This window comes from Megalops cyprinoides, chromosome 4 (assembly GCF_013368585.1).
Source record: "Megalops cyprinoides isolate fMegCyp1 chromosome 4, fMegCyp1.pri, whole genome shotgun sequence".
Lineage (NCBI taxonomy): Eukaryota > Metazoa > Chordata > Actinopteri > Elopiformes > Megalopidae > Megalops > Megalops cyprinoides.
Window position 1 is genome coordinate 17,457,926 of NC_050586.1, and position 22,790 is coordinate 17,480,715.

At 41.5% G+C, this 22,790-nt stretch overlaps 1 protein-coding gene across 1 annotated transcript; it reads left to right on the forward strand.

Moving 5' to 3' along the window:
• The first annotated feature begins 1,312 nt into the window (after positions 1–1,312).
• scarf2 (scavenger receptor class F, member 2) lies at positions 1,313–21,413 on the forward strand. Its single transcript, XM_036525904.1, has 11 exons — positions 1,313–2,226; positions 6,487–6,545; positions 6,672–6,773; positions 7,108–7,627; positions 7,940–8,158; positions 8,287–8,415; positions 9,725–9,828; positions 14,540–14,654; positions 15,076–15,200; positions 19,160–19,312; positions 19,779–21,413. Exons 1-11 carry the CDS (start codon positions 2,072–2,074, stop codon positions 20,945–20,947), a joined length of 2,850 nt encoding a protein of 949 aa, XP_036381797.1. The 5' UTR covers positions 1,313–2,071; the 3' UTR covers positions 20,948–21,413.
• Positions 21,414–22,790: the final 1,377 nt, after the last annotated feature.

The window sequence follows — 22,790 nt, forward strand, 5'->3', positions numbered from 1 at the left end:
CACTTTAAGTTATCTGTGAATACAATTACTTTTCATTTAAGTTACACAAAAGGGTAGCATCCTTAAAATAGTGACAATTGGTGAATGAATTGAATTTGGTAGCTCCTGTTGTAGAAACACAAGACACACAAGCTTGAAACTCCAAGTATATTTCCAGTAGTACTTTGGTACTCCAGTAGTTCTGGTGAAAAAGTGTTGCTGTGGATATGCAGATAAAAGCTTTACCCAAATTTGCTGTATACATTGTTCTCATGAAGTGTGTTTTTTCATGTTTGAAAAGTTATGATGTGCTTGTGGTGAATAGATAAAAAGAGAATAATTTCTCCTGCAAACACAGAGGGCTTCTTCTTGACTTCCAATAAAAAATGCCATACGTCACATAATTTGACAGCCACCCAGCAATCTAGCGCAAAATATTTTAGCTTTATATGTGTGTTCATACATGTCAACAATATACCATACCCTCTTTTGACTTCCAAATAGTCACAAAGAGTTTGGTCAGAATATTTTTGGTGCCTGCTCATGACTGCAGCAGCAGAAAAAGTAGCAATAGTTGTTGTTGTGATAGTGTGGTAACCAGTTTCAAGTGTAACAAATACATTTTTCATAGAAGAACGGAGGTGAATTCTATATTTTTGGCGACATTACTGAAGTATTTTGTATTCAGTTATTTCAAAGTCAGAAGACAACCAAGATCCAATTCTTCATGCAGTATTTGGATATGAAATAAACTATATATTTGGGAATTATATCATTGAAGCAATTTCAACATTTTCTCAACTCCACCTCACAAATAGATTTGTATAGGATACTAGTAACAAGCACTGGACAAAGCTATTTGTAGTAGTAGTTCATCAAGAAAACAGAGGGGGGAGCCGTTGCTGCATTTAAATGTTTACCTCTCCCTTTCAGGGCATGTAGGCCTCATGACTTAAATGCTGTTGAAGCATACATCTCAGTTCGAATTAGCCAGTAGCAAAATTCAGTGGAACAATTTACCTTCTTATTAGCAAGGTGGTAAAGGTTTACATGAGATTGCTGCGTTTTGTAACATGATATGCTACTACCATAATACTATACAACTAGTAACCACTGCTACCTACCACTACTAGGCTTATTTGTGTTATTATTATTATTATTATTATTATTATTATTATTATTATTATGCGCACTTTTACGACAGAGCGCACTGCATTGCCAAACTGAAATGGGGTACTGTAAAAAAAAGTGGTCCGGAACGTCCATCAAGGTTTCGGACTGTCCCGTATGGCGAGGGCACACCCACTTCACAGCAGTCCGTAGTGGATCTGCTGAACAAGAAATCAACTGTTGCACACGTATATTACGAAAGTCAGCCTCTCTTAATTCCCTATTGCCTAGCCAAGGATAGGGTAACAAATCAGGAATTTCCTTCTGCCACTCCTGCAAGTGCAAGCGAAAAGAAAAAGAAAAGAAACGAGCAAGCAATCTACTTTTAAGCTCCCATTTCCGCCCTGAGAAGGCGATCTGGGTAGCTGCAACACTTTTTGACGCGTATTTAATTTTATTTTTGTTTTAAGCCACTCTCTGCGAAAACAACGGGGATTTAGTCCTCTCTAAACAGTGCAACAGTGCAAATAAAAAACGCTTTCATTTATGGTTGAAACCTTGCCTTTTAATACTTTTTATGATGTACTACTTTTTCTTTGCTCACAAAAGTCTACAAATAATTGGAGTATATGCGTTCTGTTTTGCCAGAGGGCTTTGTTTCAGAAAAGGGGAAGAAAATCGTCCCTAACAAGAAGGAAGGCTGTGACAGCGTGTACAAGTTTGGGTTTTGTAACTTTTTTTTTCATTCCTTTCTCCGAGTGGATTGGTGTCGCTATTTTCTTTCTAACTCTTAGGTACGTTGTTGTTGGTTCCCTGTTTCCCTTCTTTGGGATTTTGGATTTACCCGCTCGTCTTTGGATAAAATTACCTCTAAACCATTTGATGCCGTTAAATTCAACTTGATCAAGTAAAGATTCGAACTTGAGGAAAAGTACAAACCACAAAAAGATCAATCGAAACGCCCAGTTTCTTAAAGGGAGGAATGCTCGGGATAAGAAGCGCTTGGAAGGATGCTGTTTCTAGTAAAATGGAAATGAAGACCACTTTTGCAGTTATTGTGGTGCTGGGCTTATTCTTTTGTCGGAGTTGTAGCCAAGAACTTAATCCAAAAGGCAGAAATGTGTGTAAAGTACCAGGGTAAGTAGCCTTAACTTTGAGACGGTGCATGAGTAATGGAATAACGGAACTGCAAGAATCCGGGAACACGCAGTAAAACTTTTTCATGACTTTTAAACGCCGTGGTCAAACTCGAAATCCCCCCAAATTGTGAAAAATTGATAAATCGATCGTAAAACTGTTTGACAAATGTAGGCCGAGTTTATTGTACGCTTGTCGCACAAAAGGTTTCAGTTTTAGGGATTGATGCTGTGAAAATGTACAACTTATTTCAAATGCGTATTTTTTGCTTTTTATATATGTGTCTGCGAGCTACATGCATTTTTTCGAAGCTTGAATTGTAACTTTAATATATGTAACTGGTTCAGATACATTCAAATCTGGATCACCAATCCAGATGTGCACAACTGCATTCAAACATCCGCAAGAGGGCGCCCCTTTGAATGACGTGTGGCACAAGTCGTGGCGACGACACCGTTGTGCAGAATTGTCTAACAGTAGATCAACAGTAGAATATTTGCTACTGTTACTGTTATTTTCTCTTATATTAGTGCTTGTCTAATAGGTCCGTCTCATCTAGCATGTCTGTGGTATAGGGTTAGAAGTCAGATGTTCCTCAGTCCAGCATAATACCACAATACGCATGTGCAGTTCTGTACTCTACATCTGCACATGAGCCAGATGTCTGTTTCAGGTGTACTCCACAGCAGCACAACTTGGGCAGGGTGAATATGTTCACACCAGTGTAGTTTTGGATTAATTAATTGTAAACTGCTATTGAATTAAAACAATGCCATTTACTTTGAACTCTGAGTTGGAGAATTACAAAAGTTTTGAATCTGCGTGGAATTTGACTGGAGCAAATCAAAGATGGAGTCTCCATTTTTGTTTATATTGGCATAGTGTAATGAGGCCCTAGGCAGACTGTCCTTAAGATGGAGGCAAAGGCTGCGTACTCAGCTAGATAGCAATGAAAGAGAAGTGGCCAGTTTAAAGAAAATAAGAATAAAAACACCCCTCAAGTGGATTGGCTGCTTGCTTTGGCAGAGGTTTGGTCTAGACCTCACAATCTTGAAGATCTCTTATGGCACTTGTGTGACTAGCTACTCGTAAAAAATACACTTGAATTCTTTCCATTCAGTGCTCGACCAATCAATATGTGAGTGGGGGGTGTTGGGGTATGAGTTGTGGGGTGGGGGGTGTCTTTGTTTCAATCAGCCCAGTCCTGTTTTGTTGGTAGTTCTATAAGTATATGCTAACAGAGAAGGATGAACTAAGTGTCTATTTCAGTATTCCCAGACCCAGTAGTTCAAGAATGTTGTTACCATACAGTCTATTGTTAGTCCTGTATTTCATGTAAGAATTGGACACAGATGACTAAATGGTCATAATCAATGGTAAAGTAAGTACTTGCTGAAAAAACAGAGTACAGGTCAATTAAATATGTATGCTGTTTTTAACTGACCCTGGCTGAAGGTAGAGCTAGTTGAAGTGACCTGTAGTTACCCCTGCGCTGAGGGATCAGCCAACAATTCTTACAGCCTCTGCCTCTTCAGTGGAAGCAGAAATGCATGCCCTGAGCCAAGCCCTTCCCTGCATCACAGGTTTTAGTCACACAGCACACCCTAAGATTTGTGCTCAGGTACAAATCTTTGGTAGACCTGGGTCTATGTACAGTGTGTGTTGATCACTATAGTTTCCTGTTTTCTAAACATGTACCTTGGTTGATGGGCTGTGTAAGTGCCTGCTTGGATGAAGAAAAATGCCAACAGACTTTGAGTCTAATATTACAGTTTATTTTCATTCATTTATTTATTTGGTGAGAAAGTCTCTGTGGTGAATATCTAAATCTATACTGGTCAGGGTGTTGTACCAGGTGGCTGAAATTAATTCAGTCATGAATTTGGGAAAATAGATACATTTCTTTTCTACTCTTAGACTATTCCATGAATCTTTTTTATGGCTTAAAATGGCTTAAAAATGTCTTTAGCTTTGAAAGTGAAAATCATTTCGGTCTTGAGAAAGCCAAATCAAACAAACAGGAGAATGTTACAATTTACATTCAGTTATCAGCAGGCAAATGTTTGTGGTCACTGTTTGCTGCTTTTGTCAGTTTTTGCAAAGAGTCTCTGAAAAAAGTGCTTTAATGCTTTATTGGTATAGCGTTCCATAAACTAGACTTACGCAATGGGTTGACAAATGGCTGCTTGTTCAGAGTAGATAATATTCTATTTTTATTTTATTGTTTATTTTTTGTTTACTTTTAACATTACCTGGCCTCATTAATCTAAGAATTTAGAAAAATACTGTAGAAAAATACAGTGTAAAGAGGAAGAAAGAGAGTTGTGCCTACCATTTCTGTCCAACATTTCCTGCTGTAACCAAAATAGAACTTAAAATAGAAATTGTTGGTGGCCAAATTCTGTTTTTGCCTTGGTTTTGATGCAAATGAAGTATTTAAGATGCTTCATTCATCAGCCTTGTTTCATGAATGAACTTTACCTAGGGCAGCTCTTACAGCAAAACAAAATATTAATTAAGTTGCTATTGTGCTCATGTCCAATGATTATAGTTTTTTTTAGGTTAGAGGCCTGCAGTGAGAATGAAACTTTAGTAAAGGCATAAAAAACCCTTTTGGTGTTTGGCTAAGGGAAATGACTCACAATGTGACTCCAGTCCCATCTTATTTATAGATTATCTCCATCTGGAGGTTTTGAAATCTATATTGCATTATTTCCTGCAACAGGAAACATGAGACTATTTTGTCCATGATAAACATAACAAACCACTCTGTGGCAGATTTTGAGGTGAATATGTATTTATGATCCATTCAGTAGGCATCCTGAAAACCCAACCAAACCTCACTAGCCCACGCAAAGCTGATGTTTGAAGAGCTAAGATTCACTTTATCAGAGGCACTTTTAATCCTAGCAACGTTCAAAAATGTAATCAGATTTGTCTTTTTTACAGGTCTTAAATGGAATGAAAACTACTTCATAATTGCACTGTATGTGTCCTAGAATGTCAAAATGCGGTAAACCAAAAACTGAAAACTGCTGAAATTGTGGGTGTTCTCTTGTTTGTTAGAGAGCATAATGCCTTAATGCAGCTGTGAACAAAGAACCATATCATTTGCACAGTGTTGTCACATCCCCCTCCCGGGCAATTTAAAGGCGTAAAAAAAGCCATGGATCCCTGGCTTTGAGAGTGAGGTCACCCTACTTTAGATATGGACATCTACTTACAGATGAATGGCTCATGTTGTGCATGTTGATGAAAACTTTCACTTACCAGTATGCTAGTGTAGTGATAATACTAATAGTCGGATGCTCAGTGTATCGTTATTTATACTGGCAGAACAAATCCAGCACAAGTAGCTTCTCATGATAATTTCACACAGAAACGTTTTCTACTCAGACAGATATTATATTTTACACACTCAAACAATTATATAAAGAGAGCCCTGCAGATCAACCTTGTTGGGTGAGGAATTCGCAAACAATGTAATGCCATTTGAAGGCCATATATAGAACCACCTATGCACTCAGAGACATTGCATGACTCCAGTAGTAAATAAAAGTCTTGTGTCTGTTTACTTTTCTCTGCTTTCGTGCCTTTGCTTTGCTTGGACTTTTGTTTTGTTTATTTCTTTGGAATGACTTGGGCCGGTGAGATAGAGCAGAGAAGCCACGGTTCAGGTTTAGCATGCCTGGTGGAACAAAAAACCTCTCTGACTGAACGCAGAAGCCTTCCAGCACTTGTGAGGAAATAAACGTGTGGCAGGGGCCTCCAGAAGGTCACGTGTGTGGGAGGAGGAGGAGGAGAGGCATTTGCCCTTCTAAAACAACGTCTTTTGAAGCAAACCACTCTGCCTTCCACTGAAACCACAAGTCTCTACTGCTTGCACTATGCCCTCTCTCTGCCCATCCATCAATCCTTGATGACTCTATCCACGCAGCTTGGCTTCTTACTGTTTCTGTGGGCCGACACTTCAAGATGGGGTCCTGGTTTAAATGTTGTGCTGGGGGAAGGGAAGTGGGTGGCTCTTGCTAATCTTTTGCACAGAGCTGAAAGCACAAAGCATCTGAAATTATTTGAGCCCTAAAAGCCACAGATGATACGCAGAAATCTGAAATATTCAGCACTGGCCACATGGGTTAGAGGTAAAGGAAGATGAAACAAGGGCCACTGGGGGATTGAAGCTTGCTGTCAGTTCGGGCCAACATATGTCTGCTGCTAGGCGATTTCCAAACCAATCCTTGTCACGCCCTTCTCCTCCAGGTCCCCAGGGTTTGTGTGCTGCAGCGGGTGGAGGCAGCAAGGCGACGAATGCATAACCCGTACGTATCTTGAGCTTAGTTATAATCATGAGTGCTTCCTTCGTTATCCATCGCACTTTTTAACAATAGAGGAGTCAGTGCATTTGACCTAGAAGTGGCAACAATTGTATCATGTTGTCTCCATAGCACTTTGCGAGGGTAACTTCACCTGTAAGGAGAATGAGGTGTGTGTCAGGCCCAATGAATGCCGCTGTCGTCATGGATACTTTGGAGCCAGCTGTGATACAAGTAAGAACGCTCTGACAGTATTCAGCTTGTCAGTCATCTCAAACTCATGTGTTAAAGGCAACAGTGTTGAGGATATGAGGTTATGGATATAAATGTAGTGAGGAATAGGCTCTGTGTTCATTGTTAATTTATAATTACAGTTGTGGAGTAGGGAAATGGACAAAGACAAATCTCAAAGGCATATAAAACATCCATCATCAGTGTTCTTTGGTGGAAATTCAGCTCAACAGTATAGAATACAAATAAGTTGACAGAAAAAGAGAAGCAGGGTGTACTTGGAAGGCTGAAGTGAATTGTAGTGCTCTGAGAGCTGCTTATTTTTTGTCCACCACAGAGTGTCCGACCCAATTCTGGGGCCCGGACTGCAAGGGAAAGTGCACGTGCTTTCCCAATGGCCAGTGCGATGACGTGACCGGCAAGTGCACCTGCAACCCCAACCGCTGGGGGCCTAACTGCGAGAAGGCCTGCCTCTGCCAAAAGGGAAAGTGCGACCAGGAGACGGGCAAGTGCACCTGCCACACTGGGTTCTGGGGTCCGCAGTGCGCTAACAACTGCTACTGCAGCTCCAACTCGGTGTGCGAGCAGACCACGGGCCGCTGCATCTGCAACCCGGGCTGGTACGGCCGAAACTGCGGTGCCCAGTGCAATTGCAATAATTCCCCGTGCGAGCAGTACACCGGGCGTTGCCAGTGCCGGGAACGCCTGTGGGGCACACGCTGTGAGCGCTTCTGCCAGTGCGTCCACGGCAAGTGCAACCAGGCCGATGGGTCCTGCACCTGCACACCAGGGTACCGGGGAAAGTTCTGCCGGGAGCCCTGCCCTGCCGGATTTTATGGCCAGAACTGCAGAAACAGGTGAGCTCATCTCTGGCTAAGACAAACAGAGGCACAGACCTTTAAACTCTCTGCTTCACAAGATCAGGGGGGATTAAGAAGACAAACATCTGCCTTGTTGTCCATTTGCCTCATTTGCATTGTGGTACCATCAGTCAAGCTTATAGCCTTCTTCAACACGTTGAGGAAGTGTGTGGCATAAGGCTTAAGAGATATATTACAGGTGATAATGATCCCTGATAAAACCCTCTGAATCCCCTGCTAAACCTGGACACCTCAAAGTTGATCTCGTAATCCACTGCTGGCTGAGTACTGATGATGGCTGTCTTTCAGGTGTGGCCATTGTAAAGGCCAACAGCCTTGCAAGGTAACCGAGGGACGCTGTGTGACATGTGAACGGGGCTGGAACGGTACCAAATGTGACCAGGCGTGTGTCCCGGGCTTCTTCGGTGAGAACTGCAAGGATGTGTGCCCCCCTTGCAAAGATGGTCATTTCTGCAACCGCATCGATGGCAAGTGCTCACACTGTAATCCCGGCTGGATGGGAGATCGGTAAGTAGCTGTTTAATGGCGTTAAAATTGTCAGTGCTGTAAACTGCACTTACTTCTACCAAGTATTTCGGATGACGTTGTTTAAAGGGAATGCAATCTTGCTTTTCTCTGTTGTTTTAAACTCATAGTTGTGAGATGAAGTGCCCAAATGGAACATACGGTGAGAATTGTGAAAACGACTGTAGCCATTGCTTCAATGGGGACTGCCACTTTGTCACTGGTGAATGTCTCTGTGATCCTGGCTTTTATGGAACATAGTAAGTATGGTTAACCCTTTTGAAAAGTACAGTCCTCCTCATGACACAAAAGGGACAACTCTTCCTTCTCCTTTACATTATGCCAAAGTAACTATACCCTTATTATGGCTCTTTCTTTCCTGGATTATTTTGGATATCAATTATGAATTTGGAGACTTCGCTCAGATCAGGTGTTCATTGAACATTGAAAGGGTAATGCTTAATCCCTTCATTCTTTGCAGATCTATCCACCCGCATTGTTTGCAGAGAACAATGTTTTATTACTCCTATTTTTGTATATTTTACCTTTCTTAGTCAAGAACATGGAGGATTTGATTAAAGTCAGCCTTCCCCCCTGTATCAGTAATACATGTATCTCTAATAGGATAATTGAAGTCTGCATGGACATCTGTTTTTGTTTAGCATCTTGTTGTAATAGGTCCTTTCCATATCTTTGGTTCACTTCTCATGCGGTTGTCCAAGGCCGGATAACATCTCTAGGGTGGGTGAGCTTCTTTCAGGGTGATGAGCCAGAGGCTGATTAGGGAAACATGCCCTCTCCCCAGAGCTGGGCTGTCCGCTGTCCCAAGACCAAGTGGACATAATCACGCACAAACAAGCAAGCAACACAATTGCTCTGTCGTCACACATTGTTTCCCAGTACGTGAGGAAGGCGTGCTTTTATCAGAAGAGATTAATCCCTCTTGCAGAACTTGAAATTTTTCCGCTTATTCACCCGAAACAAATTCTGGAAGTAATTTAGTCAGGTTTTTACCATTGCAGCAGAGCTGCCAAAAATGCACATCCGGAATTTGTACCTGTAACCTGCTAGCTATTATTGTAATTACAACCATTTCTCCTCACTGTTGTCTCTGTGCTGATATCTGGATACACTGTATTCTGAATCTCTTCCTTCCTTGATTTATAAATTTTAACTCTTGTAAGTCTTTTACTTCTCTGGCTGCCCAGTGGCAGACTAGACTGTTCACCAGCATTGCTCCTGCATTTTCAGCAGTGCTTAATCTTACAACCTGCTGTTTACTAGTGTTTTTCTGATAAAGCATTAATATATTTCATGGTATAAATCCTGATTCTCTGACAATCAATTATTATTCATTTCAACTGGATGTTAATTGTGGTTCTATTTGAACATTTACATTTGCTATGTTGACTTTCTATAATAAGTTATGAATTTTATAAAAGAGTATGTTGACTTAAATTAAATAACTATTAAATAGTAGTTGTAATTAGTAATTATACATTATTATGCATTGCACTACTCAGATAATAGTAGTAGTGGTAATAATGATTTTCCCTCTTTTCTTTTTAGTTGTAATCAGACTTGTCAGTCTGGTCAATACGGTGTGAACTGTGCACAAACATGTTCCTGTCATGACATGACATGCAATCCAGTCTCTGGAGCCTGCAACCTGCGTAAGTAGAAGTCTGTGACATGTAAACATGAAAAAAATGTTATTATTGGATGAATTATTTGCATATTTTAATGTACTGCACTTGGAAGACCAACAATATTTGCTTATTATTGTGTTGCTCAGTGATGTGGAGACTGCTTGGGTCTGCCATGAGCCATATTGCAGGAAGAGCAAATTTCAGTCTGTGCAAAGGTTTCAGTCAAAGATTTCAGTCATAGGGGTAATAAGGGTTTTTTTGTGTTATGCCCTTTGAACTGTGGTGATTTGTTTGTTGCTGAATGGTGAATAGCAAGCTTTGATATTACATTAATTTTGCTAACACTCAGAAAGTGAGATGCAAGAGTTTGCTTTGAATACTGCAACTTCCTTTCATCCTGAGAAATAGGAGACATGAGCACTCTTGTTTGGCATGATTCATCAAAAACATTAATAGAGACGAGCTTATTTTGTTATTTGGAAAATTCTGTATTGAAAAGTCACGTCTGATTTGTGGAGCACACCCAATTTGTTCTAACCCTCTTTTGTATGATGATGAGTCTTAGTTGTTCCTTAATTAGATGATTGTGCATATTATCTGAAGTTAGCATAATCAAAAACCCCATAAATCCTATAAAAGGGCATTCTGACTTCTGAGTCACAACTATAGCCAGAATGCTGTGGAAAAAATTCTCTGAATCATAAATGGAAACAATTCTGTCAATGATTTGTGCATGAAAAAAAATATTTCTATAAGTAGTGAAGTGTCTGGGACTGGTAAACAAAAGGCCCGACAAAAATGAACTAATGTGGTAAATGTACTTTTGCACTGCACTTTTGCAGAGGCAAAAAGAAGTGGTTCAATTTAAACCTTCAAGCCTAAAAGAGGACCAGCACCCATAAGGCAAAGCACCGTCATAACCAGTATTTTTTTTAGTTAAATTTGTAATTGCATCTTATGGGGGCAGCAGTGTGGCATAGTGGTAAGGAGTAGGGCTTGTAACTGAAAGTCTGCCCTTGGGCAGAATTGCCTCAGTACATATCTAGCAGAAAAAATGAATGATATGTAAAATGTTATGCAACATTAAAAATGCTGCATAAAAACACACCACAGAGCTGAATGACTTATAAAAATATTTTATTAGATGAAGGCCCCAGTACAACTGCTCCCCAGGCATCAACAGAAGAGGCCTATCCAAGAGTGACCTATAACCCAAGTCCAAGGGTTGTCACAGCTACAGCTCTGGAAACCCAGCACAAAAGGCATCAAGCACTTTTGGAAATATCAGGAACTTTACAAGATATCGATAAATCACTGGTTGAAATAAGCACAAATCTTGCCACAGCTACAGCTCTGGAAACCCAGCACAAAAGGCATCAAGAACTTTTGGAAATATCAGGAACTTTACAAGATATTATTGCAGGATATTTGCAGTGCTAACTGAGACAAAACACAAAGAATGACTGGACAAAATAAGAAATGCCATGACTAAGGCTAAAGTAACCTGCTTACATTTAGTGTTCAAACAAGGCTAACTAGAGCAGAAAAACGGCCTCTGTTAGTACACTTCTGCCAATCCCATGTGAGTTGATCTATTCTGCTAAATAAAGAAAACATAAAAAAGCACAGAAACCAAAATATATATTATTATAATAATAATGTGCCTATAGTAATGCATTTTACATCACTTGCAGAATTTAACAATCAAGAATATTTATATTTGTGTGTTTGCCTAATGTTTTCTGTACATTTAACACCCCCATTCATAGAGGTTAGAGTGATAATATGTAAGGGTGTCATTGCATCTGTTTGACAGAGTTCAGCAAATACAGTAGAATCCCACATTATGCTGGTTCTCTTTCTGCAACATTTAAACAGAAACTATCAAAAAAAAGTAAAATGTTGATACCTTTTCTTTACTTACATCTGTAGCATACTAACCATGTTAATGATTTGTTCAGTATTGAAATAGCGCTGTTTACTACTATGTTATGAACTAGCCCATCCCTGGCTCAAAAATAAATCTTTATAACAGAAAATTGTAAATATCTTGCATATCCTAATTGTGTGCTGTGTAAATGTGTGGAGAAAACAAACTGTAAAGATGGCGTGAGGCAGACCTCCCAATTCTGGGTATCTCCTCACAGGCGAGCTGGGCTCCACAGTCACTGCAGCCACATCAGTAGGTTGTTCAGTTTAGTTTAGTTGTCTTAAAAACAATGGTACAGTGGCAGTAGTCCAATGCCCAACTCCAGGGAACAACAGCTACAGGTGACTCTGAAAATGCTGTCTTGTAAGTCCTGGTGAAACAAGCTTATTCAAACGACCTAGCGCTACAGTCTTGGGAGGCCCCAACTGAAAACTGTCTATCAGCATCCTGGCAAAAAAAAACCACCATGACACCATATGTACCAGACTCCCTATCCACACTGCTTCAGGAACAAGTTTTAACTCTGTTCTGTTCAAACCATACATACTTCTTCCTCCTTTTCCAGTCAGTGGTTCACCTTTTTATACTTACATGGAAGGCAGGTTGCCTCTCGCTGTGTGATTAATTTGCAGCAAATGTCAAACGGAAAACAAAAAAAAAAAGTGTGTACATGTATGTTGCCCTAATCCTAACATTACACTTAACAGCCAAAACGGATAGGAGAATAAACTTGAATGTGGACATGATCAACAAAATACAATGTTTCCACTGCACTAGACAGTAAAGGACACGTTACAGTAAGTTGTGTGCACATCCCCTGTCACCTATAGATAGAGGGTGTGATCATTATACAGCAGTCCATTCCCAAATCAATTCTAATTCACTCCAACAATTAAGTTTCGTACCAGCTTGCCACGCCTACGTCCTGGCCAGTGAGTGATGACATGTAGAATGCCATACAGGGCAACAAAGAGGAGCTGCACATTGCACCAAGGGAGTGATAGTTTTCGTGAATCAAGAATGCAAAAGCATTCTGAAATGGTGCTCTGATGTGGTTGTGAGTGCAGTATGCCACTCTAATTGTGTTGTGCAGTCCAGCAATGCCATGGAAATCTATCTGTATGGCTATCTGTTCTGTGATGTTTTAAGGAAATTGGATATATTCTGGTAGCACCTGTGTAATGCCAACACTGTAGGGAGTGTGTGCCTGATTGATGGCTGGGATATCTCAGCTCTGTTGCTTTTCTCCAACTGGAATGTCCCAGTGGCCAAGAGGCCCATGGTAGAGTACCTTAACATGGGGTATTCAGTTTGTAGCTCTTCTCAAACAAGGCTCCAGGGCATTACAGAGGCCCATAAGCTCTAGTCGTGGCAACTGATAATGGCTTATGAGCCATTAATCTGTCTCCACAGAGAAGTCAGTGCGATCTGTAAAGACACGTTCTCTGTGCATAGTGCCATTTGCCACATCCTCTGACAATGCCAAATGCATGCTAAAACATGAGTCCTATATCTGTAAAATGTTTATTGTGAAATGAATTGTGTTTTATGTTTTTCAATTGCAGAAGGTCATTTTGTTCACATATACATTTGACAGTCGCACAAATTCATCTGAATGGCAAAACATGTTGTCTTGCTCACACATGGATACTTGCATACATGATATGTTTAGTATGCAGCAGTTGTGAATTTGTATGTAAAAAACAAATTCTAAGAACAAATGGTAAATTACAAAATAGTGATCTTATGCACACTAAATGCACAGAGCTGTGAATAGTGAATCTGGCCCCTTGTCCAAATGCACCCACAGCACACAGTCATGATTAATGATGCACGTGTGAGGGGCTCTCTGTGTGAGCGCCGACATTGCATACCAAACGGTGAGCATGAACACACGTCTGTTCAGGACGTGGTGGCAGACGGTTGACATGGTGGCCTTGATGGCATTTCCAGAGTACGCAGGTCTCCGGTTTTAATGTTGTGTTTGTTGGCGGTGTTCCTTTCCCAGCCCAAGAGAGCTCAGGGCCGGCGAAAGGGAAGAGGGATTTATGGGGAAACGGGGTTACCAGAGGTCATGCAGGCAGACATGTTGGGAAGCAGAGATGATGTCACAGTGTCAAGGCTTAACAAGCCCTTCCTTTATTCAGCTGTGAACACAGAGAACGAACATACATCCCGCTCCAATGAACTAGTTCACACTGTATTTGGTTTACATGGCGCACAACATAGAGACATATTGGCATATTGTTGTTATGAACATTTTTTAATGTTCTTTGTCTGTTAGTTCTTTATGCACTTAGATGCAAACGGAACACTTGTATATATTTTGGAGATGTTTGAAAGGAGGTGTTCAGACTATACTTACTAAGATTAATTCACTGTCACCAAGTTCACTGTATTGTCAAAACTTCATATGTATGATTTTAAAATTAAAAAGACATGTCATTGTACTTTAAAATATTTACCTCTTGTGTATTTTACTGACAGCTTCTGTTGTCAATTGTTTTTCATTGTATGATACCATTTTTCAGCTCCACTTGATTTTGTTCATTTGTTAAAAATGTGTTTTGCTTTCCTGTACTGTGTCACAGTATGGAAATTTCTTTATTGTTGGTGCTGTGAAGCTGAATGTGCTTTTTGAGAGGGAGGAAGCAGAAGAGAGAAGGGTTAAGATGAAAGATTGAGAATGAGGTTACATCCACCTCATTAGACCCCAGCCAATAGAATGGCCAGTGTGGAGGCACTCTCTGTGAGGGATGTGGGTTGGCAGAGAGATGGTGACACACCCTGTCCCTTGCTTTCCAGAACCCAACCGGCGGATGGGTGTGATCGCGGCCGGGACACTGGTCTTCTTCCTCCTCATCGTCCTCCTTTCCCTCTTGTTCTGTTGCTGCCTCTGCAAGCAAAAGGATGAGAGCAAGTGCGTGAGGTCACCTCTGAGCACTGTGCATTTGACAGGGACAAATGACAGATGACAGAGAATATTGCTGACAGACAGGGTCTGTTCAAAATACAAACACACACGCGCACACACCCCACACACACACACACACACACACACACACACACAGGCAGTGCCAAACATCTGCCTTGTGTATTTTAACGAGCCACATGTTTTTAAAGTTTTTGACTTATTCTGCCCAAATGCTCTGTTAATACATTTTTCTTGAACATTGTGGACTTTTTGTATCAATGAGTATACCAGACAATTACAAACACGGTAAAGTGCTGTCATAACTGGTCTGCGTCTGTGTGTCATTGATGAAGCTGACACACACATGACAACACTCATGGTTTAGGTGTTGTCTAAAGCTGCTTCCTTTTATTTTCTCTCTCTCCAGCCCAGACCGTGAAAACTCCACCAGCAGCAAAAAGGCCAAACGACTCCTCTGTGGACGTTTCAGTAGAATCAGCACAAAGCTTCCCCGGATTCCGCTGAGGCGGCAGAAGTTGCCCAAAGTTGTCGGTACGCCCCAAAGCATCACTCTCCCTGCTTTATAACTGTGAGGGGATAATTCCTCTGCAGTTTCACCCTGAAGCCTACAGAAAACGTAGGTTATAAATGGTTCTAAATAGTGATTGGCTGGTGAGAGGGTCGTTTCATTCGAGCACTGTCCTTATGTGCCTCCCCGTTGAGTCTTAACCTTGTTGCAGTAAGTTCACAATGTTTGCACATCCAGGCATGGCCTGGGGAAGATATTTTGTCTACATATGGAGGCAATGCAGATATGATCTTCACACCCACCTTGTTTACACGCTCTGATAACTCCTATCCAAAAGTAAATGGGGATGAAGTGTGCAGATGCCACCTTGGTTTAAAGGAAAAAAGCCTTGATTTAGTGATACAAAGGTTCTTTCTGTATGAAGTTTTGCACTGTAAATAGGTCCGAAAAAGTCAGTTGTAACTGCCAAATGGGTATGCTATTTCATTTGAATGGAATGTACTGGTCGCAAGACTTATTATTCTTGGCAGTCTTAAATGCCATGTGTTCATATTATTACAACCCTAAACAGGCCCTTTTCTCTTTTCTTTACTCTTTTTCCCCTCCCTTTAAAAAAAAAGTTCGCTCTTCAACTGAGGGCCATATTATTAAAAAGCTGGAGTTAGTGGGGGTGAGTGGTGAGTGATCTTTTATCAAAGGCTGTTCTGTTTTGTCAGTTCTGAGCTCCTGTTTGGAAGTCTTGTGGTGATGGTAGTGGTGTAGACCAGAGTTCTCCCAGTTAGCAGTAAAGAGAAAAAGCACACAGTCGCACACATACAATTATGTATACACACAAATGCATGTATACACAAAGGTGCATACACATGACCCAGCTGAAAAGGAACAGGGCATATTGGACACATTCTTACAACTTTTGGTATGGATTTTGTTTTTCTACATGACTACATGTTATTTGAAAGTATGGCATTTGTAAATACTTGACTTGTCAAGGACATTATGTCAGCAAAAGCCAGATCACACAGGTAATCTGAATGATGTAACAGGTGTCAGAATTTTTTTCCGCTCCTCTTTAAAATTCTTTGTATAGCTGAGGGGTCATTGCTGGGGTAACAGAATTCTTGTCTTTTAAAATAATGTGGATTTTATAGCGAGTTTTCAGTGTTTTGGCAGTTGGAGCTGCAGATACATGTAATTGAAAATGCAGCCTCTTCTGATAATTTTAATGTGTAAAATGTTACTGTGATGTCATTTAAAATGCCAGGAGAAAGATCAGAGTGATGAAAATCTCAGTACAGTACATCATGCCAGGCTGCCATGAACAGGTCACTAACTGTTTACATTATGTGTGGCCTTTTGACTTAAAGGAAGCCTTTCCCTGTATTCACTGTCTGCAGCAGCCTTACCCCCAATGACCTGTGTCTTATTCTATCACCTGTCACAAAGGACTTCACAGGAATGCTCCACTAAATATCTGAGAGCAAAGCTTAGAAAACAGTGTTTAAAACAGTGACCTGCTTTTCTCCAGATGACTAAGAATCATGTGCTTCTCCACAAATTCAACCAAAGATGTAGGCAAGCAGTTGCCTTCATCTCACAAAAGAAACTGTCAGAAAAATAGCATTGTTTTTGAAAGCCAGTGTCATCTTCTATACTCAAAAGGATACATCAATGAACCCTTTTTAAGTTGAAAAGAATTGAAAAAACAAACAACTTGTCTGTTAGACGAGAAGATTGTAAAAAACATACGATTTTTAAGTGGGACAACCGAGCATTCTCTCAAACAAACACATCCTTTCATGTTGGTCATGTCAACCAGGGACTCTAGGCAGGGGTGTGTCTGAATCTTTCAAAACAGGATATCAAAACTAATTTGCAGTCAATGTCAGAGGTGAAGCTGGGCCCAATATTTTTAAGTCGCTTCACGCTTCTTCTCAAAAAAACAACGGAAATACGGAAAAGCATGGAAAGACTGAAAGACGGAGCCATTTAGCAGATACAGTCTGAAATTTAGACCCAACCCCCTCCTCAGCCCCCCTCTCAATAGAAAGAGCTCAACCATTTTTTTCTTTTTTTTTTTGCTTTCCTCCCAAAGCCTGCAGCTCTGCTTTCCTCATTGCCCGCCTGTAGGAGTGAGATCGGCCGCTGTTTGAAACTCTACCCTAACAGGGCGCCAAAATCCTGCGCATTCCACGGGGGGCCCTGTGGGCCTTCAACAGGAAGAGGCCAAATTTATCCCAGCCTGTGTCAGACCTGTGATTTATCCACACAGGGGTTGGTGGCAGCAGATGTCAGAGACAAAGAGGGGTGGGCAGTGGGGGGGGGAGTTGGAGTGCACATGCCCCAGGGAGCTCCTTTCTTTTTTCACAGACCATCGCATGTCTTCATCCTGTCCTGAAAAAGTCCAGCTGAGTTGCCAAGCTCCTCTCCAAAAAAACCTCCTTTTTTTGCTGGGATCGTCCCATCACAAAGGCACATCTCTTTTTGCTCCTGCCTCCCACACATACACACTTCCCCGCACCCCCACCTCATCCCCTTCCGTGCTGCAGAACGCATCCAAAAAAGTGCTAGCGATCTTGGGCACCTGCTGCGATGGGCTGGGTCTGCAGCAGCTGTGAGCGGCTCTGCAGCTGGGACTTGTCAAGAATGCGCTTTTGTCTCATTGGGCCGTCTAGAGCTGGCTCCAGCGGGGCGCGTTCTCAATTAATCCCGCCAAACGTTGTCTGGGTGTTTAGGCGGCGCAGGCTGTTTGCCATCCCAATTTAAGGGAATCAAGATACTTTCTGTCCATTTTCCTCCTCTCTGATGATGGTTCAGCGGGGATTTGAGAGGAATTTTTTGTTTTTGACATGACATGATGCTGTGGTACCTCATACTGTGGTAATTTTTCTATGGAATCAGAGGCCCTTGAGGATCCCTTACACGTCAGATACTGTTAACTAGAATATTAGTGTTATGGGAGTGGAGAAAGTCTGAACTGGCATATGTCTCAAAATCTGATATTTCATATACGGATTTATGTGTGCTTTGTGATGGCAGGATATTGACTGCATTTTTAACATGCCAGTATCTATATGTTAAATGCTGATATGCTAATTGGATTCTTGACTAATTGGTCCATAGGACTGGATTTATTTTATCATCACTTTGTTTTCCAAATGAATGTGGGTGGAGTAGGTCTGAAGACACTGAAGTGGTTTAGATCTTTCATCTACTGAATGTGATTTCTTGGCAGGGGATTTGGATTCTCCAAAAAATAATCATGTGCTGTGGAAAGTCCCCAACGCAAAGTTTTGCATCGTTAAATGATTGTGTCCTTGTTTCCTTCCTCTTTCTCATGTATTTTGCTTTGTTCTATAAATGTTTACCCTTGGGAGATACTAACATACGTTTAGCCAGAGATGGAACTGGGTCAGAGGGGCAAGCAAAAAGATGTGGGGAGTTCCCTGGGAAGTAGTCTGAAAGAACAAATGGATGGCATCATGTGTCACAACCATGATAAACAGGCATGTCTGATGTGGTCAGAGTCCAGTTAACTCAAACTCTATGGCCAGATGGGGAACAAACCGCAGCCATCCTCCAGCTGTCCGCTTAGGTCAGCAAAAATCATCATCAAAGAGTAAGATGAGAGAAAAAAAAGCCAAGATGGACAGTGAACCAAAGCTTCACAGCACAATAAGTGGTCAATGTAACTATTCTTAAGTACAAACTCATGGATTTTCACTTTATCTATGACAAAGCTGAGTTTATTAACTACTTTGAATTTCATTTTAGCAATGGTCTTTGAGTTTGTGCCAAGTTACTATTCATACTGTCCACACTCCAGACAGACTATACCTTCTTTCCCCCACTAAGACCACAATATATTATATAAACACATGTAATGTGATGAATGTGAACTACTGCTCCTTGGAAAGGCAGGTAGACACCTTTTGCTGGTTCCAGCTGACCTGGTAATTCTGTATGTTTTCTTTTGAATGGCCAGTGGCCCACCATGACCCTGAGAACACCTTTGACTGCAGCTTCATTGAGCCCCCCTCTGTGGTGGAGCAGCCTTCCCCTTCCTGGTCCTCCCAGGGGTCCTTCTCTTCCTTTGAGACCAGTGACGACGGCCCAGTTTACTGTGTGCCTCATGAAGGTGAGTGAATCTGGCCCCACAATACACTGGGAATGTCATCCCAGCTAAAGGACTTCATTGATCAGATTGAGAGTAGTCTCCTTCTGAAAGTCTGACGTAGAAGATTTAGTGGATAAAACAAATATACACAGGCCTACTTGGAAGAATATAATTATGGAGATATGTTCGACTTATCAGATGCCATCTCATCCAGTCACTAAGCAAACACTAACAGGAAACCTTACGAATGGCAAATTCAGCATGTGGCATGTGTCCAGGGCATTAGTCAGTTCTTGGTAAATTGTAGAACAGGAAAGAGTGAGAAAAAAGACTTGGTAGACCAAATTCTGAGTGTGGTATGGGGTGGGGAACTGTTTTTTCAGTCAACCAAAAGTCTAAAATCCTAGACTTAGATTAAGAAGAAAGGAAACGTTAGTTAATATATTTCCCCACATTTGTGTGTAAATGTCTTGTCTTTGCTCTTTAGATTCCGTGGCAGAAAACAAAGACAAGAGTAGCCCAAATGCGGCAACAGAGAAGACAGTGGCGCCTAGTGAGGAAGATGCTGGGGAGTACACCTCACTCAAAGACACAGGTTCTACCAAGCAGTCTGCAGGGGACACCAGTGAGACGCCACTACTGAAGTCTTCTGACAGTGAGGGGTCCACCAGTGGCTCTGAGTCTGCCATTGGGGCTCTTTATGCTCGCATTGCTCGACTATCCAAGCAATCCAAAGATGAGGAGGACAATGGGGGCAGCGATATCAAAGGAAATGGAAAGCCCCCGTCTCCGGAGAGGACAAAACCACGTCCGCCGGACCCATCCACGAAACCTAAAGTCTCATGGATCCACGGTACAGCAGGGGCCAACCAGGCAGAGAAGAGCCAGGGTCCAGCAGTTCCCAAGGAGAAGAAGAGAAGCTCCACTGAGGCCTCTGGGAAGAATGAAGAGAAGCAGAAAGTCAAGGAGAGAAGCAGCAAGCACAGAGAGCACAAACATCAGGACACCAAGAACTCAGAGGGGAGCGGTTCCCCTAGCAAACATAAGGCCCACAAGAGCAGGCCAGGCCAGGAGCAGATGGAGCATATCAACGGGGCGGTGCAGAATGCTCTGAGGAAAATTGGCAACTTCCATGCCGACAAGAAGGGAAGCGATGCCAAGGAGCCCCCCAAGAGTCCCAGCAAGACACGCTCTGAGGTCATCCATCCCCACATGAATTCAGAGGCTGCCACCCTCTTAGCCGCCCAGCTGAAAGAGAAGACTCAGAGCATCAATCGGAATGAGGGCGGCAACAAGCCGAATGGCCTGTCCACCCCTCAGGCCCACAGAGAGAAGCCCACTCCGCCTCAGAAGGCAAAACGCTCCACACCTGGAGCACACCAGAGTTCAACCAAACCCTTGCTGCCCACCTCTAGCAACTTGCAGAAGATGGTTGCCCCTGTCGCAGAAACTCTGTCTCCAGAGGCTAAAAGCCCAGAGAAACAGGACTCTAATGGCTCTAAATCTGGAGACACGGGAGACCCCACACCCAAGAAGATACCTATTAAAAAACCTCCAAGGAAGAAAGGCAAGGAAAGTACCTCAGACACTAAGGAAACCTTGGAAACTAAGAGCCATCCGAAGACAGCCATTATGCCACCGCAGATAGTGAAATAGACTGTTTTCAATTGCCAGAGCCGTCATATGGTTTTGGTTTGAGACACACAGGACAACTTTGACCTAGTTTTCCATGCAACAAGGCAAACAAATCTAATGGTTTTCCATCCAAATGACTGTGGATTTGAATTTATTTGTTTTAGAAATATTCTGGACCAAAAGGATGCATGGAAAACATCCTGTAGAAGTCAGACGTGGTTGACAGCTATCTCTGAATTAGAGAGGAGCTGTTATGAAGAACTCTAAACCGTTCAGTATTACTTGGATTTAATGCAGTGTTTTCATTTTTTTCAGTTTTGTATACTTGCAATTTAGTATTTTCTATTATTATGTGCAACACAGGATATAACTACGAGATATCAAACAGTTCTGACAGTGGCAAAATTCCTAAATCAGTACTGGACTGCATTTCTCTCATATATGCCCACCACTATGTATTTTTCAACTTATTTTGTATTTGATATATCCCAGGCATACATTTTATTATTATATATCGTAATATATAAAATAGTGTATATATAAATGTTGTATTTGATGCAACAATAATAATCTATGCAAAGGAAGTGACCAAAATTTGTAAAGGTTTTACTCAGAAAGGTACTGAACATGTAAGACATCATTAGTTTTCTGAATATCAAAGTGGATCAAAACTAAATAGCAAGCTGTATGTGTTATTTATATGCAAGAATTTGGTTGTTTTTAGGTTCTATACACCATCGGGACAAGTCCTCATAGTACATAGGCTGACAGACAGAATTCTTTGAATGCTAAAACTTATGTTAGAGGCATTGTATGCTAACTCTATATGAAGTGCATATGGTATTTCTCTAAAAAGTATTCTACCGTGGTCAGTATTGCATAGTAAAACCAGAGTGTTTAGTCTTGAAGATCGGGTGGTTTTCACATATTTCCTACAGTCAGGATTCTCTCCTGTGAAGTAATCTGTCATTGTCATATTTTTTTGCTGAGCTCTTTCTTGTCTACTGAAATGCTTTGGTCGAAGACATCCACCAGAAGTAACAGAGCTTACCTTGTAACACAAAAGCATACCTAGTGGTATGTGTAAACGATGCACAGTATTAGCAGAATTTAAAACACCACCTGTTTTTTTCTGTGAAGTAAAAGCAGGTGCCTGCCATTTCCAGTACGAACAATGTGAGGTAAGGAGTGGCTTAAAGGTGATAGCAGAATAACAGCACAGTGACTTCTCTTATCCAGTGCTAGCTCTGAGGTGATGTGGATACGTTGCAGCAATAGGATTTGTTTTCACAGCTGCATCTTTACACGCCTGTAAAGCATGCTGTTGTCCACTCTAGAGACTCCAGGCGTTATCATCTTACCATTGTTTCCAGAGGGTTGCAAGGTCGTGCTTGAATGGGTCCCTGTCCACTTTATGAGCTGAAACAGCACGGACGACTGTGGCTTTTTGGCCACCAAAGTATTTTTTGCGGTTAACAGACCCTTCTCTGCTTGAAGATCATTGGACCGTGTCATATGCTGGCTAGGTAAACAAATCTGTTGTCGCCTCCCTATTCGTGGATATAAAAATGAACAGTTCTTGCAAAAAGGGACCAGAAATTGGTTTGTGATTGGGGTTGTCAAAGACCACATCAACATCCATTTCTTTTTTGCCCTTCCTTCAGAAATTTCCATGCTTATCAGACAATAAATAATGCTAAGTTTGCAGACAACACTGGGAGTTCTTTACTGGCAGCATCGGAATGTGTTTTCCGCTTGTTTTCATTGAACATTTTGACACCCCATGTTGCCACGCACCAGTGAACAGTTACAAAGGATACCATGTAAAACCTACTCCTGGCTCATTCCGAAAACTTACTCCTGG